Source organism: Orbicella faveolata, unplaced genomic scaffold (genome assembly GCF_042242905.1).
Source record: "Orbicella faveolata isolate gen_17 unplaced genomic scaffold, um_ofav_v1 contig_14, whole genome shotgun sequence".
Lineage (NCBI taxonomy): Eukaryota > Metazoa > Cnidaria > Anthozoa > Scleractinia > Merulinidae > Orbicella > Orbicella faveolata.
In genome coordinates this window covers 19,469,408-19,492,557 of record NW_028301541.1, presented here as the reverse complement: position 1 = coordinate 19,492,557, position 23,150 = coordinate 19,469,408, and the positions used below count along the sequence as shown (strand labels likewise).

General features: G+C 40.2%; 4 protein-coding genes across 10 annotated transcripts in view; 2 read left to right on the top strand and 2 right to left on the bottom strand.

Annotated features, from left to right (window-relative positions):
* Positions 1 to 9,158, top strand: part of LOC110054075 (receptor-type tyrosine-protein phosphatase delta-like) — a 60,860-nt gene extending 51,702 nt beyond the window's left edge. For all 7 annotated transcript variants that reach the window (XM_089286920.1, XM_089286917.1, XM_089286916.1 and 4 more), the window contains 14 exons: positions 371 to 458; positions 694 to 770; positions 1,092 to 1,128; positions 1,246 to 1,343; positions 1,724 to 1,843; positions 2,306 to 2,460; positions 2,586 to 2,721; positions 3,167 to 3,410; positions 3,929 to 4,005; positions 4,105 to 4,239; positions 4,828 to 4,953; positions 5,614 to 5,765; positions 6,317 to 6,452; positions 7,212 to 9,158. In XM_089286920.1, the coding sequence (XP_089143046.1) occupies positions 371 to 458; positions 694 to 770; positions 1,092 to 1,128; positions 1,246 to 1,343; positions 1,724 to 1,843; positions 2,306 to 2,460; positions 2,586 to 2,721; positions 3,167 to 3,410; positions 3,929 to 4,005; positions 4,105 to 4,239; positions 4,828 to 4,953; positions 5,614 to 5,765; positions 6,317 to 6,452; positions 7,212 to 7,280 (1,650 nt within the window). In that variant the 3' untranslated portion in view covers positions 7,281 to 9,158. The remainder of the gene's footprint in view (positions 1 to 370; positions 459 to 693; positions 771 to 1,091; positions 1,129 to 1,245; positions 1,344 to 1,723; positions 1,844 to 2,305; positions 2,461 to 2,585; positions 2,722 to 3,166; positions 3,411 to 3,928; positions 4,006 to 4,104; positions 4,240 to 4,827; positions 4,954 to 5,613; positions 5,766 to 6,316; positions 6,453 to 7,211) is intronic.
* A 1,409-nt stretch (positions 9,159 to 10,567) lies between these two features.
* Positions 10,568 to 13,906, bottom strand: LOC110054358 (radial spoke head 1 homolog). The gene is made up of 3 exons (XM_020760747.2): positions 13,623 to 13,906; positions 11,999 to 12,216; positions 10,568 to 11,314 (listed from the first exon to the last, which is right to left on the bottom strand). The coding sequence occupies exons 1-3, from the start codon at positions 13,823 to 13,825 to the stop codon at positions 11,049 to 11,051; spliced, it is 687 nt and encodes a 228-aa protein (XP_020616406.1). The 5' UTR covers positions 13,826 to 13,906; the 3' UTR covers positions 10,568 to 11,048.
* An 849-nt stretch (positions 13,907 to 14,755) lies between these two features.
* Positions 14,756 to 19,013, top strand: LOC110053692 (putative exosome complex component rrp40). Its single transcript, XM_020759957.2, has 4 exons — positions 14,756 to 15,184; positions 16,201 to 16,350; positions 17,032 to 17,180; positions 18,086 to 19,013. The coding sequence occupies exons 1-4, from the start codon at positions 14,966 to 14,968 to the stop codon at positions 18,294 to 18,296; spliced, it is 729 nt and encodes a 242-aa protein (XP_020615616.2). The 5' UTR covers positions 14,756 to 14,965; the 3' UTR covers positions 18,297 to 19,013.
* A 486-nt stretch (positions 19,014 to 19,499) lies between these two features.
* LOC110053763 (transcription elongation factor A N-terminal and central domain-containing protein 2-like) lies at positions 19,500 to 22,203 on the bottom strand. The gene is made up of 3 exons (XM_020760044.2): positions 21,998 to 22,203; positions 20,607 to 20,948; positions 19,500 to 19,811 (listed from the first exon to the last, which is right to left on the bottom strand). Exons 1-3 carry the CDS (start codon positions 22,097 to 22,099, stop codon positions 19,569 to 19,571), a joined length of 687 nt encoding a protein of 228 aa, XP_020615703.2. The 5' UTR covers positions 22,100 to 22,203; the 3' UTR covers positions 19,500 to 19,568.
* Positions 22,204 to 23,150: the final 947 nt, after the last annotated feature.

Genomic DNA, 23,150 nt, shown 5'->3' with positions numbered 1-23,150 from the left:
ATCTTAGGGTTAGCTTCGGGTTAGGTAGAGAATTAGAGAATTAGGTTAGGTTAGGGTTAGCTCTCCGGGTAGAGTTAGCTTTAGCAGTCAAATATTGTTAGGGTCACCCTTGCCCGTCACTTGTGTTGTTGTGCATACCCTTGGAAGACTTGCAAAGAATTTCTTAACTAAAGTCAATAAAGTAATTCCGTTAAATGAGCGTAGATTTACGGATGTCTCACCCTTTAGACTAACTAGGAAGAAAACCAATCAAGATTTCGCTTTCTTGCACTTTCCCTCTTTTAAACCAGTTCAGTGTTTTCATTTAACTCAGCTAAAAGAATTTCACTTCGAAAACTATTTTTTAACAAGAGATTCATGTGTCTTGCAGTCTATCGAGCCAGGAGAGACTTTCACGTCTGATGCCTCAACACAGGTCTACAACAAATCAAAGAACCGCTATCATAATATATTTGCCTGTGAGTACAACATAACTTTGATATTTTAACCCTGCCTTGTTCCAGTACGGCTTTCTCCCAGGCGTTCACGGTCAATTGACTTCGGTGACGTAACGGAGACGATCGCCCCGACCATTTGTCCCGAAAACGATTGACCGCGGCGAAACATTGAGGCCTAGGAACTAGACAAACTCCAACCTGCATAGCAACGCTAACAGGAAGATTAACTTTTTTTTTGCCTTTATTTTTTTCGCAGTTGATCATTCTCGTGTTCGCTTGGCAACCGTAGACGGTATTGCAGGCACAGATTACATCAACGCTAACTTCTGTGACGTAAGTGTTACATCAGAAAATTACTCTTCTGATAGAGTTCGAAATTCTCTTATAACCACGGCAAACAACACCCCCTTCCCCCGAAAAGAAAAAAAAAATTCCCTACTTCTTATTTTTTTTTTTAATTTTCGCAAAGTCCATGACTTACCACTCAAATTAAATATACGAAATTATGGGGTGTTGTCCCTAAGCCCCCTATCCCCAACCTCCTCCCTAACTCTCCCTTCACGTGCACAATCCTAAAATTTTCGTTAAGTTGTAAAAAGACGTTTAAAAGATGTCGTTTGACATACTTAATGATGGTTATTGTCATATTTGTAGGGTTATCGGAAAGAAAATGCGTACATCGCAACTCAAGGTAACTTTTTGCTATCTATTTACGTATTGAAACATTGTTTTATTTTTTATTTCAAGTACTTTATCAAATAAATCGTCTGATGCTTTTATGTTGTATTGATGGCGTTCTTTTTAACAGGTCCTCTTGAGGAAACAATAGATGACTTCTGGCGGATGATCTGGGAGTACAAGACGTTCACAATTGTCATGCTCACAGAACTAGAGGAAAATGAAAGGGTGCGTTAAGTTTCAAGTTCGTCGTTTGTAATCCGTGCCAATCTTCTCCATCCTTAACCATCCTTGTTCCTTTATGGTTTATCATTATCTCTTTGGTGTTTTTTTATCTTAGTAAACTACTATTTTGAGGTTTTCTTCAATTTAAAGGGTAATTTTGCACGTGGCCAAAATAACTCAAAATACCGTGATTGTGCTGCTTAAAAGGATCTTTCAGAAATACTTACAATATATATTTCTTGAGAGTAACAGTGTTTTCTGCAAGAGCAGAACACAGAACTCAAAACAGTGATATTTGGTCACAATTTGGTCACGCAACTCACCAGGCTATCGCTCAATTTAGTAACGCATTAAGTAACCATGTCACGCGTTTCTGTTCTCAGATCAAATGTGCACACTACTGGCCGAGCGAAGGAACTGAACAATACGGTGATATTGAGGTCACTGCTACAGACTGGATTGAGTTCGCTAACTACACAATAACAACGTTTCAAGTCTGCAAGGTAAGTAAAACGACTCATTGACCTGCTGGATATAGAACAAATTAGTCCATGCTTTTTCGTGTTGGGCAGAAAAGAAAACTGTATTAGCCATGGGTTTTCCCGTTGACGTGAAATTCTCATTTTTGCGGTGACATTGATCCATAAAATGTTGAAATTGTATCACCTTAGAAGAAAAAAAATCCGAGTTCTAGATGGGATTTGAACCCATGACCCTCCGAGATCTAGCCGGACGCTCTAATCACTGATGAGCAAGGGTGAAATGCGGGTATTTGACTAGGACCGCATTTCGCGGTCAAGCAGCCAAATAATGATTTGGCACATGTGAACTCATAACTGCATCACGCAGCCACATTGAGACATCTCAAAGATGCAACCAATCGCCCTCCAAGGTGAGTATTACAATGAATATTAAATAAAGAAATAGCAATATTTCTAATTAATCCATCTTTGTTAATTCAACAGGATGGCGCCCCACAGCCCAGGGAAGTCAAACATTTCCAATTCACTGGTTGGCCTGATCATGACCTCCCACCCCACCCTACTCCATTCTTAGCGTTTCTCAGAAGAGTACGCTTCTACAATCCTACAGACGCTGGTCCTATCGTGGTACATTGCGGGTAACAAACCGGTTTATTACCTGTTTTGATTAAAATTTGAGTGAAGTTTCTCTAGCAAATTGCAGTTGACTTACTATCATAACAATTCTTTTCTGTTTTTCGTTTTCTTTTTTTATTCATTGTAGTGGTGGTGTTGGTCGTACAGCGTGTTTCATCGTCATAGACTCCATGTTGGAAAGAGTCAAACATGAAAATACAGTCGATATTTACGGGCACGTGACGGTGCTAAGAACGCAACGTAACTTCATGGTACAAAAAGAGGTAAGTCGACGTTCTCGTTTTCAGTTGTAACGCCAAAAAAACACAACGGCCCACATGAAAATTTTCTTATTAACCCTTTTTTAAATCGTAAGGGTTTTATCCACAGTCTTAAAAGTTAGAAACACCTCGTACAACATTATAAAAAGTTCCACATGAAAGTACTACTCAATAGCTTTCATTTAAATGGTCACACACTAGGGTTTCGTTCAAAGACTGACAAATTACAATGACCCAGTATTACAAAATAAACAGTACCACATGAAAGTGCGGCTCAATAGCTTTCATTTGATCGATAAGGTCACACACTAGGATTTCACCAACAGACATTAAAGTTACAATTACAATGAGCGGAACATTTCAGCGACTGAGAGCAAGGCTGCAACGCTTTTCCAACATTTTTTCTAGCGCTCACTCATCAGTGATTGATGTTCATTTTCCTGTTCAGGAACAATATATCTTCATCCACGACGCCCTCCTCGAAGCAGTGTCCTGCGGGAACACAGAAGTCCACGCGAGGAACCTGTTATACCACATCAAGCGACTGACGGAGCCTTGTCAAGGAGGAATGGCGGGTTTAGCTGAGGAATTTCGAAAGCTCAATAATCCCAGTCAAGCCCGACGACAAAAACAGGGCGCAGGAGGTCTGGCAATCAGTAGATCAAAGGAAAGACTAGCTAACATTCTGCCACGTAAGTAATCGTCTCTACTCTGCATTGTATTCAGGTAGGGGTGCCCAAGGACGGTTTCTTTCTCAAATGCTTTAAAGCGCTGTTTTAAGCAATCTGGAGCGCTTTCAGAGCTCGTTAGGTCAATTGTAGTCTGCGCTATAACGTTTTTATCTGTTTGGTCATTGTAAGAGAACTTGAGTCTTCTCGAATTTAAGAGGGCTTTTTTGTCCATTTCCCGAAAGCCTTAGGTCTCATTGCTTTTCAGAAAATCAAAGCTGACCCTTTTTGGTACAAAACGACATTTTTAACATTCCAAAAACAAGAGACATTAAATTTCTCATTTCACGAAAGTTCGAGGTGATAATTCTTAAGAGAATCGGAGGGGATTAAAGGTCTTCTGAACAGATAATTCACTAAAACGATGTGTTAGGTGCCCTGTTCAAAGTATGTCTTAAGAGCATAGAACAGACTTTGTGTACGGAACTAAGTTCCTAGCGGATAACAGCTTACTGTGTTTCTCATCTTTCATTTCTCACCAGACGACACAACCAGAGTGCAATTACTATCCACTCGTGGTATTGAAGGCTCCAGCAGCATCAACGCAAGTTCTATAGACGTAAGTACAGACAAATTCCCCAGATATTTTTTTTTCTACTCTTCTATTAATACTGTCTCGCGGAATTGTTAACCCACAATGCATTGCATCTTTCTCCAGGGCTATCGTCAGCGGGGCGCTTATATCGCTACCCAGGATCCTTCCCCAGATACGGTGGATGACTTCTGGGGGATGTTAATGGAGCAAAACTCGAACATCGTTGTCATGTTAACGCAACTTGACGAGGAAGACAGGGTATGCGAAACAAATTTGAGTGTGAAATAATTAGTGTAATACATCTAATGCCGTAGTAACGATGGAGACAGATTGATGTAACTCAAAATATCAACCCTAACCTTGGAGAGCAGGGAGCAGTGATGCCGTATGTGGAATTTGCTGTTAGTTCTCGCCTTGTGCCGAGGGTTTTACTCTAGTTAATCTGGTTTTCCCCCCTCCACAAAAACCGAAATACACAACTCAGCCACAGTGGCGGATCTAGGGGAAGGGCACGGGGGGCCCGGGTCCCCCTTATTTTGGGAAAGAAAAAAGAAAAAATCACAGAAGGAAGAAAAGCCGGCAGGGCAAGCAAACAACACCCCCCCCCCCCCCCCCCACCCTCCTTAGCTCAAGGTCTGGACCCGAATGAAAACCAGCTAAGGCTGATGGGGCTTCCTCCCCAAATATTGTATTTCATTGCGTATGTATGTATGTATGTATGTATGTATGTATGTATGTATGTATGTATGTATGTATGTATGTATGTATGTATGTATGTATGTATGTATTTATTTATTTATTTTCTGGAGAAGGAATGCAAATTACTCCTGTCTTCTCTCCCATTAGGACCACTGTTACAAATACTGGCCCACTGATCGCTCTGCTAAACACCAGTATTACGTTGTGGATCCTGTAACGGAACAAGATTTTCCAAATTTTGTTATCAGAGATTTCAAGGTCAAAGATATAATGGTGAGTGTTTGAAACTACGAGCAAGTCCTCTTTTTTTTCTTAGGCTTCCGTGCGTGACGCGAAACGCGCGCAAACTCCTTGCGCGTTCTCTCGCGTCACGCTCTTCGGATCAACACAAAAGAGGGCTTGCTCGTAATCTATCAGTGCTTTCAATTCCATTTGAAACCCTTTTGTTCCTATGTTTGTCAATAGTCGTCTGTACAAGGTGGTCCTAACTTTTACCACTGTGGATGAAACCCTGATGTGTGATCATTCATATGAAAGCTGTTGAGCAGTACTTTCATGTGGTACTGTTTATAATGCTGTACAAGGTGGTTCTAACTTTCAAGTCTGTGAATGAAACCCTAGTGTGTGATCTTTCAAATGAAAGCTGTTGAGCTGTATTTTCATGTGGTACTGTTTATTATGCTGTACAAGTTGGTTCTAACTTTTTAAGTCTGAATGAAATCGTAGTGTGTGACCATTCTAATGAAAGCTATTAAACAGCATTGTCTTATAGTAGGGTTTATTAAGCTATATTAGCTAATACTAACGTTAAACAACAACATCAAAGTCAGTTATTTGTTTGACTCAATTGTAACTTCACGTGAAACCTATGCCATGGGTAGCGACTCTCTTGTGAAATTCGCGACTAAACCAGTGGTACTCGTTTTATTTCAGAGTGGCACTGTTCGGAACATCAAACAATTCCATTTTTACGGCTGGACTGACAGTATTCCCAAGAGTGGTGAGGGCATATTGGACTTGATAGGTCAGGTGCAAAGAACGTACGAACAGCAGGAAGAAGAGGGACCAATCACCGTACATTGCAGGTAATTAACACCCTTGGTCAAAGCCAAATTAGACGACGCTATTGACGAATGGTTCGCAAGGAGGGCTCCGGATCGAGCGGTCCGTGTTTGAGCCTTAGCTGAGGTCATTGTGTTGTGTTCTTGGACAAGGCACTTAACATTCACTGTGCCTCGCTCCACCCAGGTGTATAAATGAGCACCGGCGAATTTAATGCTGGGGGTAACCCTGCGATGGGCTAGCATCCAATAAAGGAAAAGGGGGTGGGGGTGGGGGAGGAGAGTAGAAATATTCCTAGTCACTTCATGCTACAGAAACCGGAGATTAGCTCCGGCCTGCCTGGCTTAAACACAGACTTAAACTACCCTGCGGGTGAACAGCATCGCATTCAGGAAAAGATATTGTCAACCAAATATTTGACAAGGATTAAGTTAGTCATCGATGAGAGGATATTGTTATGATGTACAGTCAATTTCTCAATGGAGATTCAAAGGCGTCTATACAGTTGAGTAAGGAGAACTGATATTTTTATCTGAAAGCTGACTCTAATTGATGTGATTTTTATTCTCCTTAGTGATGGTATTGGCAGAACGGGCGTTTTCTGTGCCCTTTGTATCGTGCTAGAACGCATGCGCTCTGAGGGAGTGGTAGATTTGTTCCAGACTGTAAAACTTCTGCGAACGCAGAGACCGAATATGATCCAAAATCAGGTACGTGTGCGGTGAAGATAGCAAGTCTTTTAGCCTGGCCTAAAGCCTTAAACTTCTACAAAGTTCCGAACAAATTGAAATGATAATTAAGCTAAAATGCAGGAGATTCTTCAAGTAATACTTCAAAGGATTGTAAAATAACGTTACTTGTGGATACTTTCCAGGCTAATACTAGTATTGCTTATTTGTATATTCGTCCTTTCGTTCAATCAGTCAGTCAGTCAGACAGACAGACAGACAGACAGTCAGTAGTTGTAAATAGAAATATCTCAGTGCCAAATTAAAAACGATGCTTATAGCAGACGTTTCGGGCCTATACCTTCCTCAGTGCTAAGTTTAGTTTTTAAACGGACACGTCATTCAATAAGTAAACAGTTGCACACGCGACTCTAACGGATAAGTAAAAAGCGCGCGCGTGTCAAGGTGTTTAGAAAATAAAATCCACGTTTAGTCCATGCGGCCTAAGGGTGTCAAGATGAAAAATTAGGCGCATTTCGTAACGGCGTCTGGCGTTATTAGTACCCCTGCATTGTTTCACGCAGCGAACCTCCATGTCGTCTATTCCGTGTCCAGGCTTGTTGAAACACCAGACAGACAGACAGACAGACAGACAGACAGACAGATAGACAGTTCGTACCTCTTTCTGTCCGTGATCGTTCGGTTGATTGTTTGGTCGGTTTTTATAGTGGATAACATTTGACTTATTTTATATTCCGAAGTGCAGCTTTTTAATGTTTCGCTTCCTTGTTTCTATTTTAGGAGCAGTACTTGTTCTGTTATCAAAAAGCACTGGAATACCTCAGCTCGTTCGACCACTACGCTGTGTAACAAGTCCTGAATTATATGGGAAGCAAGTAGTGATGTGAGCTCGTGTGTAGTGACTTCTCAACGTAGGAGTTAGGCACCCACCAAGTTATAGTTACGAAATCATTCGTCACTTTCCGCTGGACACAACATTTGTTATAAAAGTCACCGCTGTTCTTCAAAGAAGGAAAACTTGAAACTGGCAGTTGAAGTCAGAAATCGTTGGGATCTGCCGTCCAGTTCCAAATCAGTGAATGTCTGAACCGCGAATAAAAGGAAAAAAAACTGAAAGTTCGTGACGGATTTTAAAGCCGTGAATTATTTAATGAATGGAACAAAGTAGTTAGCACTGGAGCTGTTGTAGAAGAAAAGCCTCGCAAATAGTGGAGTGTTCTTAAACTTCTATGTGCAGAGTGTGATGACATTTAGAATATGCAGAGATTGAGAGAACATATCCATGTGAAGTGCTATTTAAAAAGTGGCGCTAAATGGGACAATAGAAACATTTCACGAATCATGTATCATTGATTTGCTTATAGAAGGTTACATATTCATAATTGTAAGAATATCTTTACATACAGGCTTTAAACGCACATCGTTAAGCTCAAACACTTGTCAGTGTTATATTGTTTTCGATTTTTTTGTTTGCAATTAATTACTCTAGCTTTCATGGCCTGATAGTTTGAATTATATCGCGGATAATCTACAGTTTTAAAACAAGGGGGAATCAAACTAGGGAAGAAATGATATTTAACCCACGAGGACAATTCGTTTCATATTTTGTTTAGGTTCTGTGCTTGTTAGATAAGTTACGTTTTGCTGATTTTTGGTTGTTTTAGCCATCATTCGTGACGCCTTACTTCAGCTTTTTTGATAAGTTTTTTATTTACAATTTTATATCATTCAAGTTTTACTTTGCGTATTTTTAATATTGTTCATGCCTAAAATACGTTTTTACGTTGTCCTGGCACGTCAGCGTTTGACCAACTTCGTCCCTCTTTTCAAAATGGAGGGCGGGAGAACGAGCCGCCATTTTGAAAATCGTCGAGGGACGAAGTTGGTATTCATTATATTGAGTGTATCACTCAAAGTATTTTTAATATTTGCGGTCAATTCCATACATACGTGGTACACAGATATAAGTTATAGCGTCAATCCTTGTTGTTTGAAGACATTTTTTTGTTCATGTTTAACCATACTATTAATTGTGTGGCGGCCAGTGATACAGGTATATTTTTCGTAAAAACCGATTTGTTGGTCTTCTGTCTTCTAATGAATTTCGAATTGTCGATGTTTGCGAAAACTTCTACCTGTACCACTGTCCAATAGTTTGGACCTCAGGGATATTTAAGTGTGTTAACAGAGCATCATCCTCAACTTACTTAGATAGAGGATGTTACTTTCGTCCGCATTGATTACACGTGTCTACCACGTGTTGATAGTGTTGTATTTTTGTTTCAATTTGGCAACTAGCTTCCTAGTTGCTACAACGAAATCAATATCTTCAAACTTTGACGAATTATTGAGCCCAATACATCTACAACGTTGAACAAAACGTACTTTTAATTTTTCAAAACATCTACCTCCATTTAGGAATGTTTAAGAAAGTTGAAAAATGCACAGCAGCGAATAATTATTGTTACGGTTTATTAAATCAACTTCAACCAATCTTTACTGACAAGCGCTTTTTCGCTGAGGTCTCAAACTAGCGACTTAATTTTTTTTTTTGAAAATAACGCTTTGAATTGATACGAACTTATATTGAAATTTATAGTTGACAGATGGTTTTGTAACTTCTAGATTTTTTTTTAATGTACATAATCGAATGTATAGATTGAGAGTCAGAATTATATTTTTATAATGTACAAATTCATAGAGTAATAATCATTTTATGTACAAGCACTTTTGAAGTGCTCGCTCATGCTTGTTAATGGTTAGCATGGCCGGGATTGTCAAACGTAAGTACCACGAATAAAAAAAAAAAAAAACACTCATCACTCAAGTCATGTAAATATTACTGTCTTTGACTGTTTAAAGGCAAGAGGGGTCTTCGAATGATTCCCAAATGCCCGCCATCTTGGGTTTTGAGAAGAACCTGGAACGAGGTTAAATTGTACAAGCGCTCCCTTTCAAGCTTTTTCCCACAGTGTGAAGGAAAATCCGACCGGGTTGTTCAAAGCACGATCAATCTAACCCTGGATAAGCGAACAATTTGATTTCAGTTTTGTAACTTTGCGTTGAGGTTTCCTGTTTATATTGTTTTTCCTTCAGTATTGATTATGTATATTCTCTAAAACTACACAAAACATAAGCAGTGAAAAACATTGTTATACTATAGAAATTCATTCGTCGGTTAACTTTAATCTCGGGTCAGCGTTAACCGGCTTCCAACAATCCGGCCCGCAGGAGGTTACTGACCAAGCTTCGGATACTACACAATACAGTATTTTTCACGAAAGACGACAGAGATTTTTCGTTCTGTACATTCTTTGCAAAACGTGTTCAGCCGACCTGTTTAGCCAAGCAAGATCAAGCAAGTTCGTATATGTATGATAAACATTTTAACCAAGGAGTGTGAATTTGAGATTGCAAATTTGTATTGCAAGAAAGTTCAAAATACAATTTTAACTAAATACTGTATATGTAAGAGCCAAACCTAAGTTTGCTTATTTTTCTGGTAATGATCAACTAAATCTCCTTCGTAGAAATTAAGAACCTAATAAGAACCTACTTAGCCTAAATTGCTAATAGAGCGGTTTTCAATTGAGTGTCGTAAAACCAAAACCAAGCCAATTACTTACCAATTAGACTACTCAGCCAATCTCAAACCGTAGTAAAACCAAAACCAAAACCAAAACCAAAGTAATTGTCTAATTACTTTCGACACTCAAGTGAAAACCTCTCTAACTACCCCACGATACAAGAACCTATTTTGCCAGACACAAAAATGTATTTAGGTTCTCACAAGCGGGTTTTTACCGTATACTAGGGTCAGAATTCTGAACTAATACCACAGGGGGACTCAAACACTACATCACTAGTAAAAATAAATGTATTGTTATTTACCTGTGTTCCTGTGTCTTTTTCAGTCGTTTAGAAGGAAAGGAATTTGAATAAATTAAAGCGAAGGCGGTTTAAATGATTTCGACTATTATCTTGTCTGCCGCTTTGTAATTTATGACGCTACTTCCAAAGTTTCCTTTATTTCCCCCGGTGAGAGTTAATAGTTAACGACGATAATGGAAACTTGAGACGTAATCGGAGCGTCACATCTACAAAGCGGCAGACAAGATCTGCCTCCTCCACAGACGTTTCTTATTTTTTTCTTAGCGCAAAGGGCGATTGGGAGACTGGGAGTAAACAAAAGGGTGCGAACGGGGGCTGGTAGCGAGTGAGGAGCGTGAGCGCAGGGATCATTATGTTTTTTACTATGGTGGGGGCGACTGAGGACGAGGCAGAGACAAGATAGTATTCGAAAAGTAAATCGCCTTCGCTTCATTCAAATCCCCTCTAAACGACTAAAAACAACACAGGAACACAAGTAAATTACAGTACATTTACTTTTACTGCTGACGTAGTGTTCGAGTGGCCTGTGCTAATATTAAGGAGACCAGCAAACAAATAAGAGATGATTTTTTTTTATTAAGTAACTCATTAACTTAAACCATAAAAACTTTGAAAAGGGTAGATGAGTACAATAAAACTGAAGTCATAGACGAAAACGTATCATTGTTGGGAATCAAAATGTTGAGATCAAGTACTGTACTTTCAACAGGGAAACTTCTTTGTTTATTAACACTCTTTCGGAAGTTTTATGACTCGGAGTCCCGCCCCGTATAAAGTCAGGCACCTCCATACCGGAACATGGACCACCTCTCTCATGGTGTTAGTACGACGGACCATACGCCTGGTAACATATTCGCCCTTCTGTTCGCAGCCCGTGTCAAATTGGAACCTTCCGGGTCCCACTGGCTCCTCTCCGTTGAAGTTCCCTGTATAGGTGTAGTTTGGAGTGATGAGATGCCCTTCGTCTTCAAATTTACCATTCCCCCAGTTACCTATGAAACGTAAACTCACAATGGTTTAGGCAAGCTCAAAGGTGCGTCTGAAATTTGAATTAACCAATCAACATTCAGCAGGAGGAAGACAAATGTATGTAACAGTCAGGCCACATTTCTCGCTAGAAAACATTGAATATTCGTGAATAGACTGATTTAAAATGCGATAAACTATAGCAGATTGTGACAAAAGAGGAAACATGAAACTTTCTGTGCCTAAGCTTTAAATTAGGCGCCAAAAATGAGTCGCCCGCGTTCGGCAACTCGTTCACCAAATTGCAGTTGTGTTATTCTGAACAAAACATCTTCTGATTTAAAAAAAAAAAAACTTTCCCCTACCCTCTAGAATATGCAAAGGACTGAAACACAATAGGTCTCAAAGAAATCTCTTGGGAGTGGGAAAGAGGCAATTTCTTAAAATGTTCAAAGGGCCACCTTCCTCATCTACCCTGCAAGGGAGTTCATCTGCGCCCTCAGCTGCCCCTAAACGAAGTTAACAATGGAAAAGTTTAACAGATTTGTGTCACGGTCTTTTAGCATCTCGTCGTATCGTGTCGAAAATATTGACATCTGGAGGCCACGTTTTCATCGATCAGGAGCTAGCATTTCGCTTACTTAATGTTCCTTTCCCAATATTCTAACCCCAACAATCCTCCACCCTACGGATTTCGCACCGATACCTACCCTTGTATCTAAGACCTTGATCTTTGTAGATATACTCTCCGCGTCCGTGTCGTCGGTCCTCTTTCCACTCCCCCTCGTATTTATCTCCGTTTGGATACGTGTAAACACCGTAACCGTTCCTCTGCCCCCCGGCCCAGGCTCCCTCGTACACAGATCCATCGGGATACCAGAGTGTCCCTTGTCCTGATCTTTCGTTTTCAAAGTATTCACCTTCGTACCTATTGATTAAATAATAAACGATTAGAATACGCTGGAAATACCACTAACGACCACTTTCAACAACGACTGCTTTTTGTCCAGACTGACTTGTGCGGAAATCAAGTCTGTTTAATGTATGGTAGGGTACTGAAGTCTGTGAACGAGCCAAGTGGTTCATGAGGCCGGAGCTTATCTTGGTTTCAGTAGCATGAAGCGACTAGGAGTATTTCTTTTCCCCCCTGGATGGGATGCTAGTCCATCGCGGGGTTATCCCCCAGCATCAAATTCGCCGGTACAGTACACCTGGGTGGAGAGAGGCACCGTGAGAGTTAAGTGTCTTGCCCAAGAACACAGCACAACGCCCCCGGTCAGGGCTCGAATCCGGACCGCTCGCTCCGAAGTCGAGCGTACTAACCATGAGGCCACCGCGCCTCCCCTTTCTTATATACTTCCACCGAAACCTCTCCTTACACATATTCCAAAGGTTGACAGAGTCTGCCCGATTTTTTGACCTAATCAAATTGAAGGTTAATCTCACTTTCTTATGTATTACATTAAATACTCTACTCTAAGAAATGAATTTTATTTAACAAATAAAGAAGCCTAAGCCGTGTATTATACTGTGATAAAACACGACGGGCACTTACAAAAGAACGAGGGAAATGTAGAAAAAGGAGCCGCAGGCGAGTGTTTTCTACGTTTCTCCAACGGAAATATCTGAGTTGAAAATGTGCTTACCATTTGCAATTCTTCACCGCCATCTTGGATTTTTACCCAGCCTAGCCTAGTCTAGCCTAGTCTTTCGGTTAATTGTTTTTTTTAGTAAGTTGTACTAAAACTTAATTCGAACAGAACTTTATACCATCATGCATTTTTGCTTACCATTAAACAACCTTCGTCACCTACAGATCAAGATCGTCCTCGGCCTCTTGCTTTACTCTAATGTATCATGTAGCCTGCGTAACAAGCGTTTTTGGACCAGCGAAGAGCTTCTAGCCTGCTGGTCGCGCGAAAATCGGGGCGAGAGCGCGAAAATCGCTACAAAGGCTTGGTGTCATGTGATTGCACCTTCACTAAGTCTAGGCTTTGTTTCAGCTTCCTATAGTCTTCTAACAAGAATGAAAAACTCGTTACATGACTTGAAAATCCCCGCTCGATCCCGCGGCTATCGAGAAAGACAAGAACTGCGAAGACTGATTGTAACAAAGAGAGGAGCTATTGAATTCTCAGTACCATATCGCTAGAGTTTCAAGGAAGAACGTAACCGAGATGAAATACGAATTTCTCTTAACTAATATTAGAGAAATGTATGATAATTGGTAAAGAGAAAAGACTTTTTGAGGTAGATATTAGGACTAGAAAGGCAAGCGCAAAAAAAGTTAAGTTTTCCCGTTTTTACTGTGTGATTTTTCTGTATGCCAGTTACCTTGCCTTTCTACTGACAAATTTGTATTTCCCGAATCCATGTCTTTGTCCATTCCGATATTGACCTTGATACTCGTCGCCATTTGGTAGCAGAGCTTTTCCTTCGCCATGACGTTCTTCTTTCTCATTTCTGTCACCTGAGTATTTCCCGAGATATATCTTGATCTCGTCCGCCCCATCACTTCCTAAACTATGAAACGACATTTTTTTACCGTTCTGACGGAATCCTCGATTTTCGTGTCGCCTTGACTTTAAAGCAATATGCTTTCCTGTTGTTCTCTTTGCTGTCTCAGCAAGTCCTGAGAGTAATCACGGTGGTTACGTCACAAAGCTACTGGCATTCCATCTGTTGAGCGCGCGCGCCCACTTAGGCATGTATTGCGTTATGCCCACAGTAACGCAATCTACCTAACATATGTAACTGTGTTGTACCTGTAAAATAGGGCCAGTGTCACGGAGTTTGAATTGCTTGAGAGGTTCGACAATAAAAATGGCGATCTTACCAAGAGATCTTCCTCAAGAGGAAACCTTGCTGGGTTTCGGCAGCAGTTTTTAAGGTCCATAATTATCAATTTAAAAGATTGAGACAGGTTGGGGGGAGGGGGGAAGGGTGGGGTGAGGGATGGGGAAGTTTGGTACCCAATAGACCATTTTACAGTTGTCTGCTCAGTGACCTGGCCTTTGTGTGGCAGCGAGGCTAGAGTTGACCTTGTTTTAATACAGACCTCACTGCTTTTGTCATGTAAATGCACCTAGTTAGCATCAGAACAACTTGTTTTACACAACAAAAGCAGTGAGGTCTGTATCAAAACAAGGTCAACTCTAGCCTCGCTACCATACAAAGGCCAGGTCACTGAGCAGACATCTGTAAAATGGTCTATTCACGAGAATTTGGTCCAATTGAATATATCTAGGGTGGTTTTCAATTGAGTGTCGTAAACCAAAACCAAACCAATTACTTACCAAGTAGACTACTCTGCCAATCTCAAACCGTAATAAACCGTTTGATTACTTTCGAGACCAGGAGCCATAATCGAGACTCAATTGAAAACCGCTCTCAAAGATACTCAAAGATTTCTTTTGTAATTGCAGATAGCCCAATCAGGAGTCGTTGTTTATATAGAGGAATTTATATTCACTGGAAATTTTTTGACAGCAAGCTGAAATGGATTGCCATGGACTAGAAGAATCGAAAAATCGTAACACTGGAGTTGTCTTGCGACTGGACAGGACGGCGCGCAGGCCCGAGAGATTCTGCTGGAAGGCCCTGGAGACTAATGTGGCCTGGACACTAGGAAGACTTTATGAGCCGGCTGTGAGCTGGCAGCGGATCATCAAACAAACATGGCGGACAAGAAGGTTGGAGCTCTTGTCAACCACGTTGTAATGCCTGGCGATGTTATCGGAAAGGTAGCAGATTTGGAAGCAACTCTTGAAGGAAAAAGCAAAATAAAGTTCGGTCCCGGTTTACGAGAAGAAAATGGAGTGATTTTAGCCTACAAAGCTGGTGTATTGAGACATCGAAATCCGGCAACCTACCTGATCGACTGCAATCAAAGAAGGGTTAGTTGAAAACAAGCTTGCCGTCTCCTTGCAACGTTCGTGTTTGTTAATTTTCGAGGACTTGGTTTTGCATATGAAGTGTTTGAAATAATTTTTAAGGTGTGATGTTTCATGGATTGGCATAGAAATAGCTAGTACGATTGCTTAAACTTTCCACTATAAATGTTTAATCCCACAATTACTATAGTAGGGTAATTTAAAACGCATTCCAATTGTTGAGATCGAAAAAGAATTACATTGTATATGCATTGTAAGTGTGTTGTAAGAAAATGTATTATTTACATTTGAGAAGGCTGGAAAATCAGTAATCTGGGACCAAGTAATTCTCGGTCAGCATTTGACAACAACAACAACAACAGCCCCTCCGGGGGACTCCCATATAAAATGTACGGGGCGGGGAGGGGGGGGGGGGGCAGAATTCTTGTCAGAAATTTTGAAAAGAACCCCTAAGAGGTACCAAGATCCTGTTTTGTGGATGTGCCTTGAAATTTTTTTCTCCCCTAAGAGGTACCAATTCTTACATAACGCATTATCTCCTGTCATATTTTTTTGGCTCAGTACCCTAAAAGATTCTGCAAAAGCTCCAGCTGTGAATCCTTTGAGGCTAAACACCCTAAGAGGTACCAAAACTGCTTTTTAACCCCTAAAAGGTACAACAAACACCCCTGTCCTTTTTATATTGGAGTACCCCCCCCCCCCCCCCCCCAAGGCAAAAGCATCATACACCTGTATGGTTATTAACTTGTTATTGCCCTGGCTTATGAAAGATTTAATTTAATTAGGGTAAGATTCAGCTTTTTTTTTAAAGATATTTTTATAGCTCTAATAATCACTGAGGTCTTTAAGAAAATTGTTTAATTTTGAAAGATAAAAGAATGAGATATGGGATGTTTAAGCCAACAACTAACAGGGTATGGGATACTTAGCTTTGCCCCCACCCCTCATCCCCCATATTAGGAGGGAAGGAATTCCCCCCTAATATATCCTCATCGTTACTATATTTTATGTTATTCCAGTACATCCCAGTCAAGGAGGAAAGAGTTCTTGGCATTGTAACCAACAGAGGTTCCGATAGCTATAAAGTAGATATTGGAGGGGCCATGCCTGCGTCACTACCAAATCTGTCATTTGAAGGAGCTACCAAAAAGAACAAACCCAACATTCAGGTAGAACACATTCCGATAAATTATGCGTCATATTTTGAGGCTTAAGTTGCTGTCTTGAAGGCGTGGTGGCGCGATGGTTAGTGCACTCGACTTGGGATCAAGCGGTCCAGATTCGAGCCCTGGCCAGGGACATTGTGTTGTGTACTTGGGCAAGACATTTAACTCTCACAGTGCCTCTCTCCACCCAGGTGTATAAATGAGTACTGGCAAATTTAATGCTGGGGGTAACCCTGTGATGGACTAGCACCCCATCCGTGGGGGAGTAGAAATGCTCCTAGTCGCTTCATGCTACAGAAACCGGAGATAAGTGCCAGCTGGCCTGATGGGCCACTTGGCTAATATGCAGACTTTACTTACCTACCGAAAATACTGACTTGTGATACTTTTCAAACAGTAGGATAATAACCAATGTAACTTGAGGAACTATAATCAATCCCTATTTAATTACATGTACATGTAATTTTTCCTCGACAAGTTTCCTTGTTTGAAACCTACAATTGTAGTTTGGCAGTGTGGGGGACTGTCTACTTACTGATCAATTTGTTTTGCTGCTGTCAATCATGTTAGCAGACCCTTAGACAATAGACCAAGGCTACATTGTACTTCTACGGGTTCAAGGGGTTCTGTCAGCATGCAATATCCATTTTCTTTCTCATAGCCATTGCTGTATTTTTATTTCAGATAGGTGACATTGTTTATGCAAGACTGTGTATTGCGAACAAGGACATGGAACCTGAGCTAGATTGTACAGATGGCAGTGGAAAAAGCACTGGTCTGGGGCAATTATCTGGTGGATTTATGATCAACTGTTCTCTTGGGCTTTCACGAAAGTGAGTGAGATTTCTATGAGTCCTGGAACTTTTGATACACCATAAAATTCTAGTTATTGTAAACAAGCTATACATCTACGAAGAAGCAAAAATTGTACCCAGAAACTATTCGTCAATTCGTCCATGTTCTTCAGTCGATAACCGAGCATAATATTCTACTTATTGAAAACCTCCCTGGACGTAAGTCCCCTTACTGACACCAAAGGATGTGTAGTTTACACATGCATTTAAACACAAGACAAAAACTCAACTTACAGCTGTATCATGGCATTGCTGGCCAGTGCCATGCTGTGATTCATGCTTTGTAAATTACTTGGGGGAGCAAGTGGCCTTGGCACTAACCAAACCTCAGTATATAGATCTACAAACCGGTTCCAGTTTACAAAATATGGGTTTTGTTATCTAACTTTTTCTGTATTTAATGTATTCAAGAGTTTTCATTTTGAAACTTCATCTTAGTTTTTACTTTTTGTAACCCTCCCTTCTTGCCCCCAAAAAGTCTTTAGCTGTAAGCTCAGTTTAAAGACCATTATGGAATTGCGTGAATTATTTCACCGCTCCCCCCACCCATTGTCACTAGTACTTCCAATACCAGAGTGGGATAGGTACCTGAAATTAACACCCATCAGGTGAGCCTTTATCTCCAGTTTCTGTAGCATGAAGCGACTAGGAGTATTTCGTCTTTCCCCTTGATGGGATGCAAGTCCATCGCAGGGTTACCCCCAGCATTAAATTCACCGGTACCCATTTACACACCTGGGTGAAGAGAGGCACTGTGAGAGTAAAGGTGAAGTGTCTCGCCCAAGAACACAACACTGCATCCTCAGGCCAGTGCTCTAACCAGACCGCTCAATCCAGAGCAGAGTGCAATACGTTTTTTAGTGATTCTCTAGTTTCTTTTGCAGACTACTCAGCAAAGAGTTTGTCCTCTTAAAGTGCCTTGGAAGGTACTTCCCGTTTGAGTGCACAGTGGGGATGAATGGCCGTGTGTGGATCAATTCAGCGTCAACACCCAACACTATAACCATCGCTAATGCTATTTCGAACTCTGAGTACATGACAAACAATCAAATTGAGACAATGGTGAAACAGCTTGTAAAGGGAATACAGTCTTAATTCTTAAACCTTAGTGGAAACATCAAATGTTCTTTTACTCATTGTGGGACAGACTCATTTGTAGTTTGTATGGAATCTCATACCAGAGAGAAAACTTGCATCAAGACAAAGCAACATTTTCGTTATGGAATTGCAACTTGTAGCTATCATAAGCTTGTCTTTAATTCAGCAATCCAGACTGACAAACATGAAAAATTGGCTGGTCTCAAAAACTAACTACAAGCGATGTGTGACTCCCTAAGGAAAGACCATGTGGTAGAAGAAAGAACAACTGAAACCTGGATGTAATAGACTAGATGTAATACAATGTTAGCAACAAACTCGAAAGCAATGCTTTTTGCAGTATTAAACAGCTTTGTTTCTTTACACTTTGAATCACATAATAAGACCAAAATATATGGTCTGCAGGTACTGTTGCAGTTTGAAGATACCAGCTGAGTATTTAAGAGAAAGTGCATGAGATATGAGGTGGCGGCAGGCCTTATGTGCCTACTGGCACAAAGAGCAGTGATGACGATGATGCTGTTGCTGCTGCTGCTGCTGATGATGATGCATGATTATGATGCATGAGATATGCTCTAAGGGACGGACCATTACTATTTTTTTTTTTGGGGGGGGGGTTGGGGGGAGGGGTTGGGCAGTTTACAAAAAAAAAAAAAATCCCACACAGCAAAGGCAGCTGAAAAAATATTGTGCAAGGGGAGCCACCAGGAAAAATTTTGAGTAAGTGCTTCCTGCTCTCCAGGTCCTATTATGATGTTTAAAAAAACCCTTGCACAAGTTATTGCCCACCTCCAAAAAAATCATGCACAACCTACAGGTGAAGAGAAAAATTCATGCCCCAGAAAACTGCCCAAATCCCCCCGCCCCATCCCCCGCTCCCCCCCCCCCCCCCCCCACTCAAAAAAAAATAAAGGTCCATCCCGAAATTCTGTACATACATTTGTAACATTTTCTAATAGATCATACATGCATTCTCAGTTTTGGCCTGGAACTGTCTTGCAACTGAGGTTAATGCAGGAAGTCAAATGCAAATGACATTTATCTCTTTTTAATGATTATTCCCCTGTATGAGCCTCCATTACAAGCTAGCGCCAGTCCAATACCGAGAAAATGAACATGGTCTATCAAACTATATTTGTTGGTTTTGATTACTTTCCTAATAAACAGAAAGACTACATTCACAGAAGCCCTGATATATATGGTTCACAAACAAAATATCTATAACATTTAATAAAAACAAAATTCCACTAACTGGTATAAAAATGTTTCTTAGTAATTATTGACAATAAAATTATTAACTTTTCCATTTGCACAATCTATAAGCTCATCAACAGATGAAGTGACAAACTTCTTCACAGTTATTTCACCACCTATAACTTTCTCTCTGATAGCATCCCTGTGTTTCAAAGTGAAGACTAAAGAGCGCATTTTTCTCTTGTAGGTGTTATTGATAAGTCTGCCAAAAGTGTGAAACACAGTTCTTTCAATAAGCTCTGGTAAATTCTCTACAGTCTGCAAATAAAGTGAAAAGAAATGCTGTGCATTGAGTAAATATATAGCTTGTTTCTCATAATTTTGATGCAAGTCATAAATCTTACACCAGCCTTCATTGTAAACTATTAAGAACCAAACAGTTAAATCTCCATAATGAACACATCTTGGCCAACTTTCCTTGGCAACTGATAGTGAAAGTCAATTTTTTTAACTGAAACCCAAATTTGTTAAATAAATGCTAAAAAAATGCAAGATTTGATAATCCCATTTCATACAACCAGGCCCAGGACTAGTGTATATACAGCTTTTATAACTGATCCATACCCTTTTTTGCCAGTGCAAATAGGTCTTAGGTATAAAAACATACAGTCATACAGATGTCTGTTGGAATGGCTTTTTTTTTTCAGGCCATTGGACACACTGTTGGTTTCAGTCATGGATTCAAACAAAGTGATCATGTGATGATGAATTTTTCAATTGTGTAATGAGTAAATCTTTCCCGCCAATTCCTGCCATTTGCAAGTTTGTTTGTAAGTTTCATGTCAAGCTTTGCACTTTCTAGCAAGATACAATTGAAGACATGTTACAGAGAAGAGTTTGAACAATTCAAAATCCATCCCATGGACAAGATTTGCCTTGAACTTGCTACTTTTGAGGAATTTGCAATGGCTGTGCTGCAAACTGTAGCTAAGAGATGTTTGTCATCATGTGTTACTTTTTTTGAACCTGTGGCTTAAACCAGCAATGCGTGCAATGGCTTGAAAGACAGCCATTTCAACAGACGTCTGGGATCAATACTAAATCAATTCATACCGTTGATTGAAGAGCATCAGCTAATAGCTGTCTTGCCTTCCCTCTAATAACTTCAGTTTTTTTGTCACAGTGAACTTCTATGAGGGGTTTTTCTTTTTCACAGTCTCTGATAAAATGTCTCCATCTTCTGAAAACTTGCTTTGCTTGTTCTCTTATCTCATTGCTGCTTCCTCGACGTCGAAGACCATTGACTGTGTGACCAATTTTCGTGGACAGTAGCACATCTTTTGATAAGTTCTTTGAACGTAACAATTTCAATGCCGACAAAATTGTCTCGGATGAGGAAACGTCACTTTCCAACTGACATTTGAGGTGTTGTATTTCTTCTACCACAACCACACTCTTAAAGAAAAAAAAAGAAAACACATAAACTAGGCATCAAGTAGAAACGTGTTATTGGTTGCCTGATTTCGAATTAGGAGACTGAAGTTTTTACAGTGGAACCTCTATTGAGCAGTCACACTTGTAGCCTGTGTCACAGCTGCCTCTCCCCCCGTGACAAAGGCTGTCACCCTTGGGGAAATGGAGGATAGCCGCTTAATAAGGATTGGCCACTTAATAGGGGATTGTTTACTTTGGATATTTCCACCATCGGGTTAATTTCTTTAGCTAGTGACCATGTAATCATGTCAAGACAATCATGATAAATGTGTGTTTAAATGCTTTTATCACTCATCACATTCTATTTCGGACTCTTATCTACCATCACGTTTTTCCAAAACAGGTAATTTAAGTGTATAATTTAAATTTTGGGTGGCCATTTAAAAGAAGTAAAGACAAAAGAAAAATCTTCATTGGGATGACCAAAAGGTGGCCGAAGTGGCCACTAAATAGAGGTGGCTGGTAAATAGGGGGTTTTATTTACAGTGTTTAATGGACAATAATTTCGGGACTTTTATAACTGGCCGCTTAGGTTAGACTGTAATTAGCCAGACTACCAACCTGGGTCATACAAATTGTAACCTATAGGGTCATGCTGGCTGACTGTGCATAAAACCTTCCCTCAGTTCAGACATAATTTATATATATTCATTTGGTCTTTTCTTTGAAATCTTCCCAAAGGTAGGATGTTAAAGAACCCGTTAAGCCATTTCAAATGGTAAAGATCGAGACATACAATTGTTAGAATAGTTAAGATTAACATGTACAGTTATTTTAATGGTCTTTCAGTCCAATAACTGAACCAATACATAACATCAATTTGATCAACGCCGTCGGGGCTAAACGAAACACACAAGCTACTTGTGTGACTTTTGTAGGAAGGAATTGTTTCGCTGCCCCTGGCATTCTAAAGATTTAAATTAAAAAATATAAACTTATATATAAATAATAATAGAAAAAACACCTCAGTGCGCACAAAGCTACAATCAGAAATAATCCCATAAACTCACCGCGAGACTCTCGATTGTGGCCTGTTTCTTGTTATCCTTGGTCACTGTACATACACGTTCGGATCTGGGAAGACGTTTGGTTCGAACGACAAATCTATCCATTATGTGCTTTCACAACAACTTTATAAGACACCAAATCCGTGTACAGGTAGTCGAGGGAGGAAGTCGTCGGCCATATTGAATGTGAATTGGCCAGGCTACCCAGGCTTTGAAGATATTGGCGGGAAAAAAATGGATAACTTTTTACGATATATAACTGCAGAAATTCTCGCGCGCTCATTGGATAATTTTTATTGTCAATAAGCGGACAGACATATGAATTTATAATTTATGGCATGCGTCAACGAGCGAGGGCGGACGGATTGACAATTTGTTATCGTAAAAAACAAATTGATGTCAGTTTTTAAGGCGTCTGACCTGTTACTGACAATGAATTTCGTCATAACATTGTCAAAGTAGTCCTCTCCTATGTTAAGTCAACTTTTTTCCCCTAATTATTACTGTCAATTAAACAAGGGCATCTAATTAGCTTGCTATATTTTGCCCTTTTCCATTTCTCCTCTTACTTTTCTACTTTATATTTATCTTTGTAATTTTAGAATGGAATAAATAAATAAAATGAAAATGAAATGAAAAAGTAGTCTGCGGATCCATTCGGCTATCGCCTCGTGGATCCACGGCTACTTTGACAAAGTTATGACGAAATTCATGATCAATAACAGGACAGACGGATGAAAAACTGCACAGAATTAGCGCAAGAAACTCATCTAAGCAAGCCAAAAATGAAATTATACAAAAAAATTTATCCTTTCAGCTTGCGCCTCTATTTATCGTGAGATTTGTCTGTCTCGTCGTGAGACCTTGAGATTGAACTGAAAACCGTGAGTCTCACGACAAAATCGTGAGACTTGAGAGGTCTGATATTGCTCGCTTTCGGGACACTGTCAGCGAGATTCACCCTTTCACTCCACATACATACAGAATATTGAGTGGGTGAAGAGGGCGGAGTGGGGGGTACAATACTGCGCTTATCAACTTCAAAGCGTGCACATCATCCCAGCAACAATGAACGCACAGTTTCTTACTGCACTCAGTTTATCGTCTGACAGAAGGAACTAAACCGCAGCTGTTTTCAGTATAAAGATACGGCACA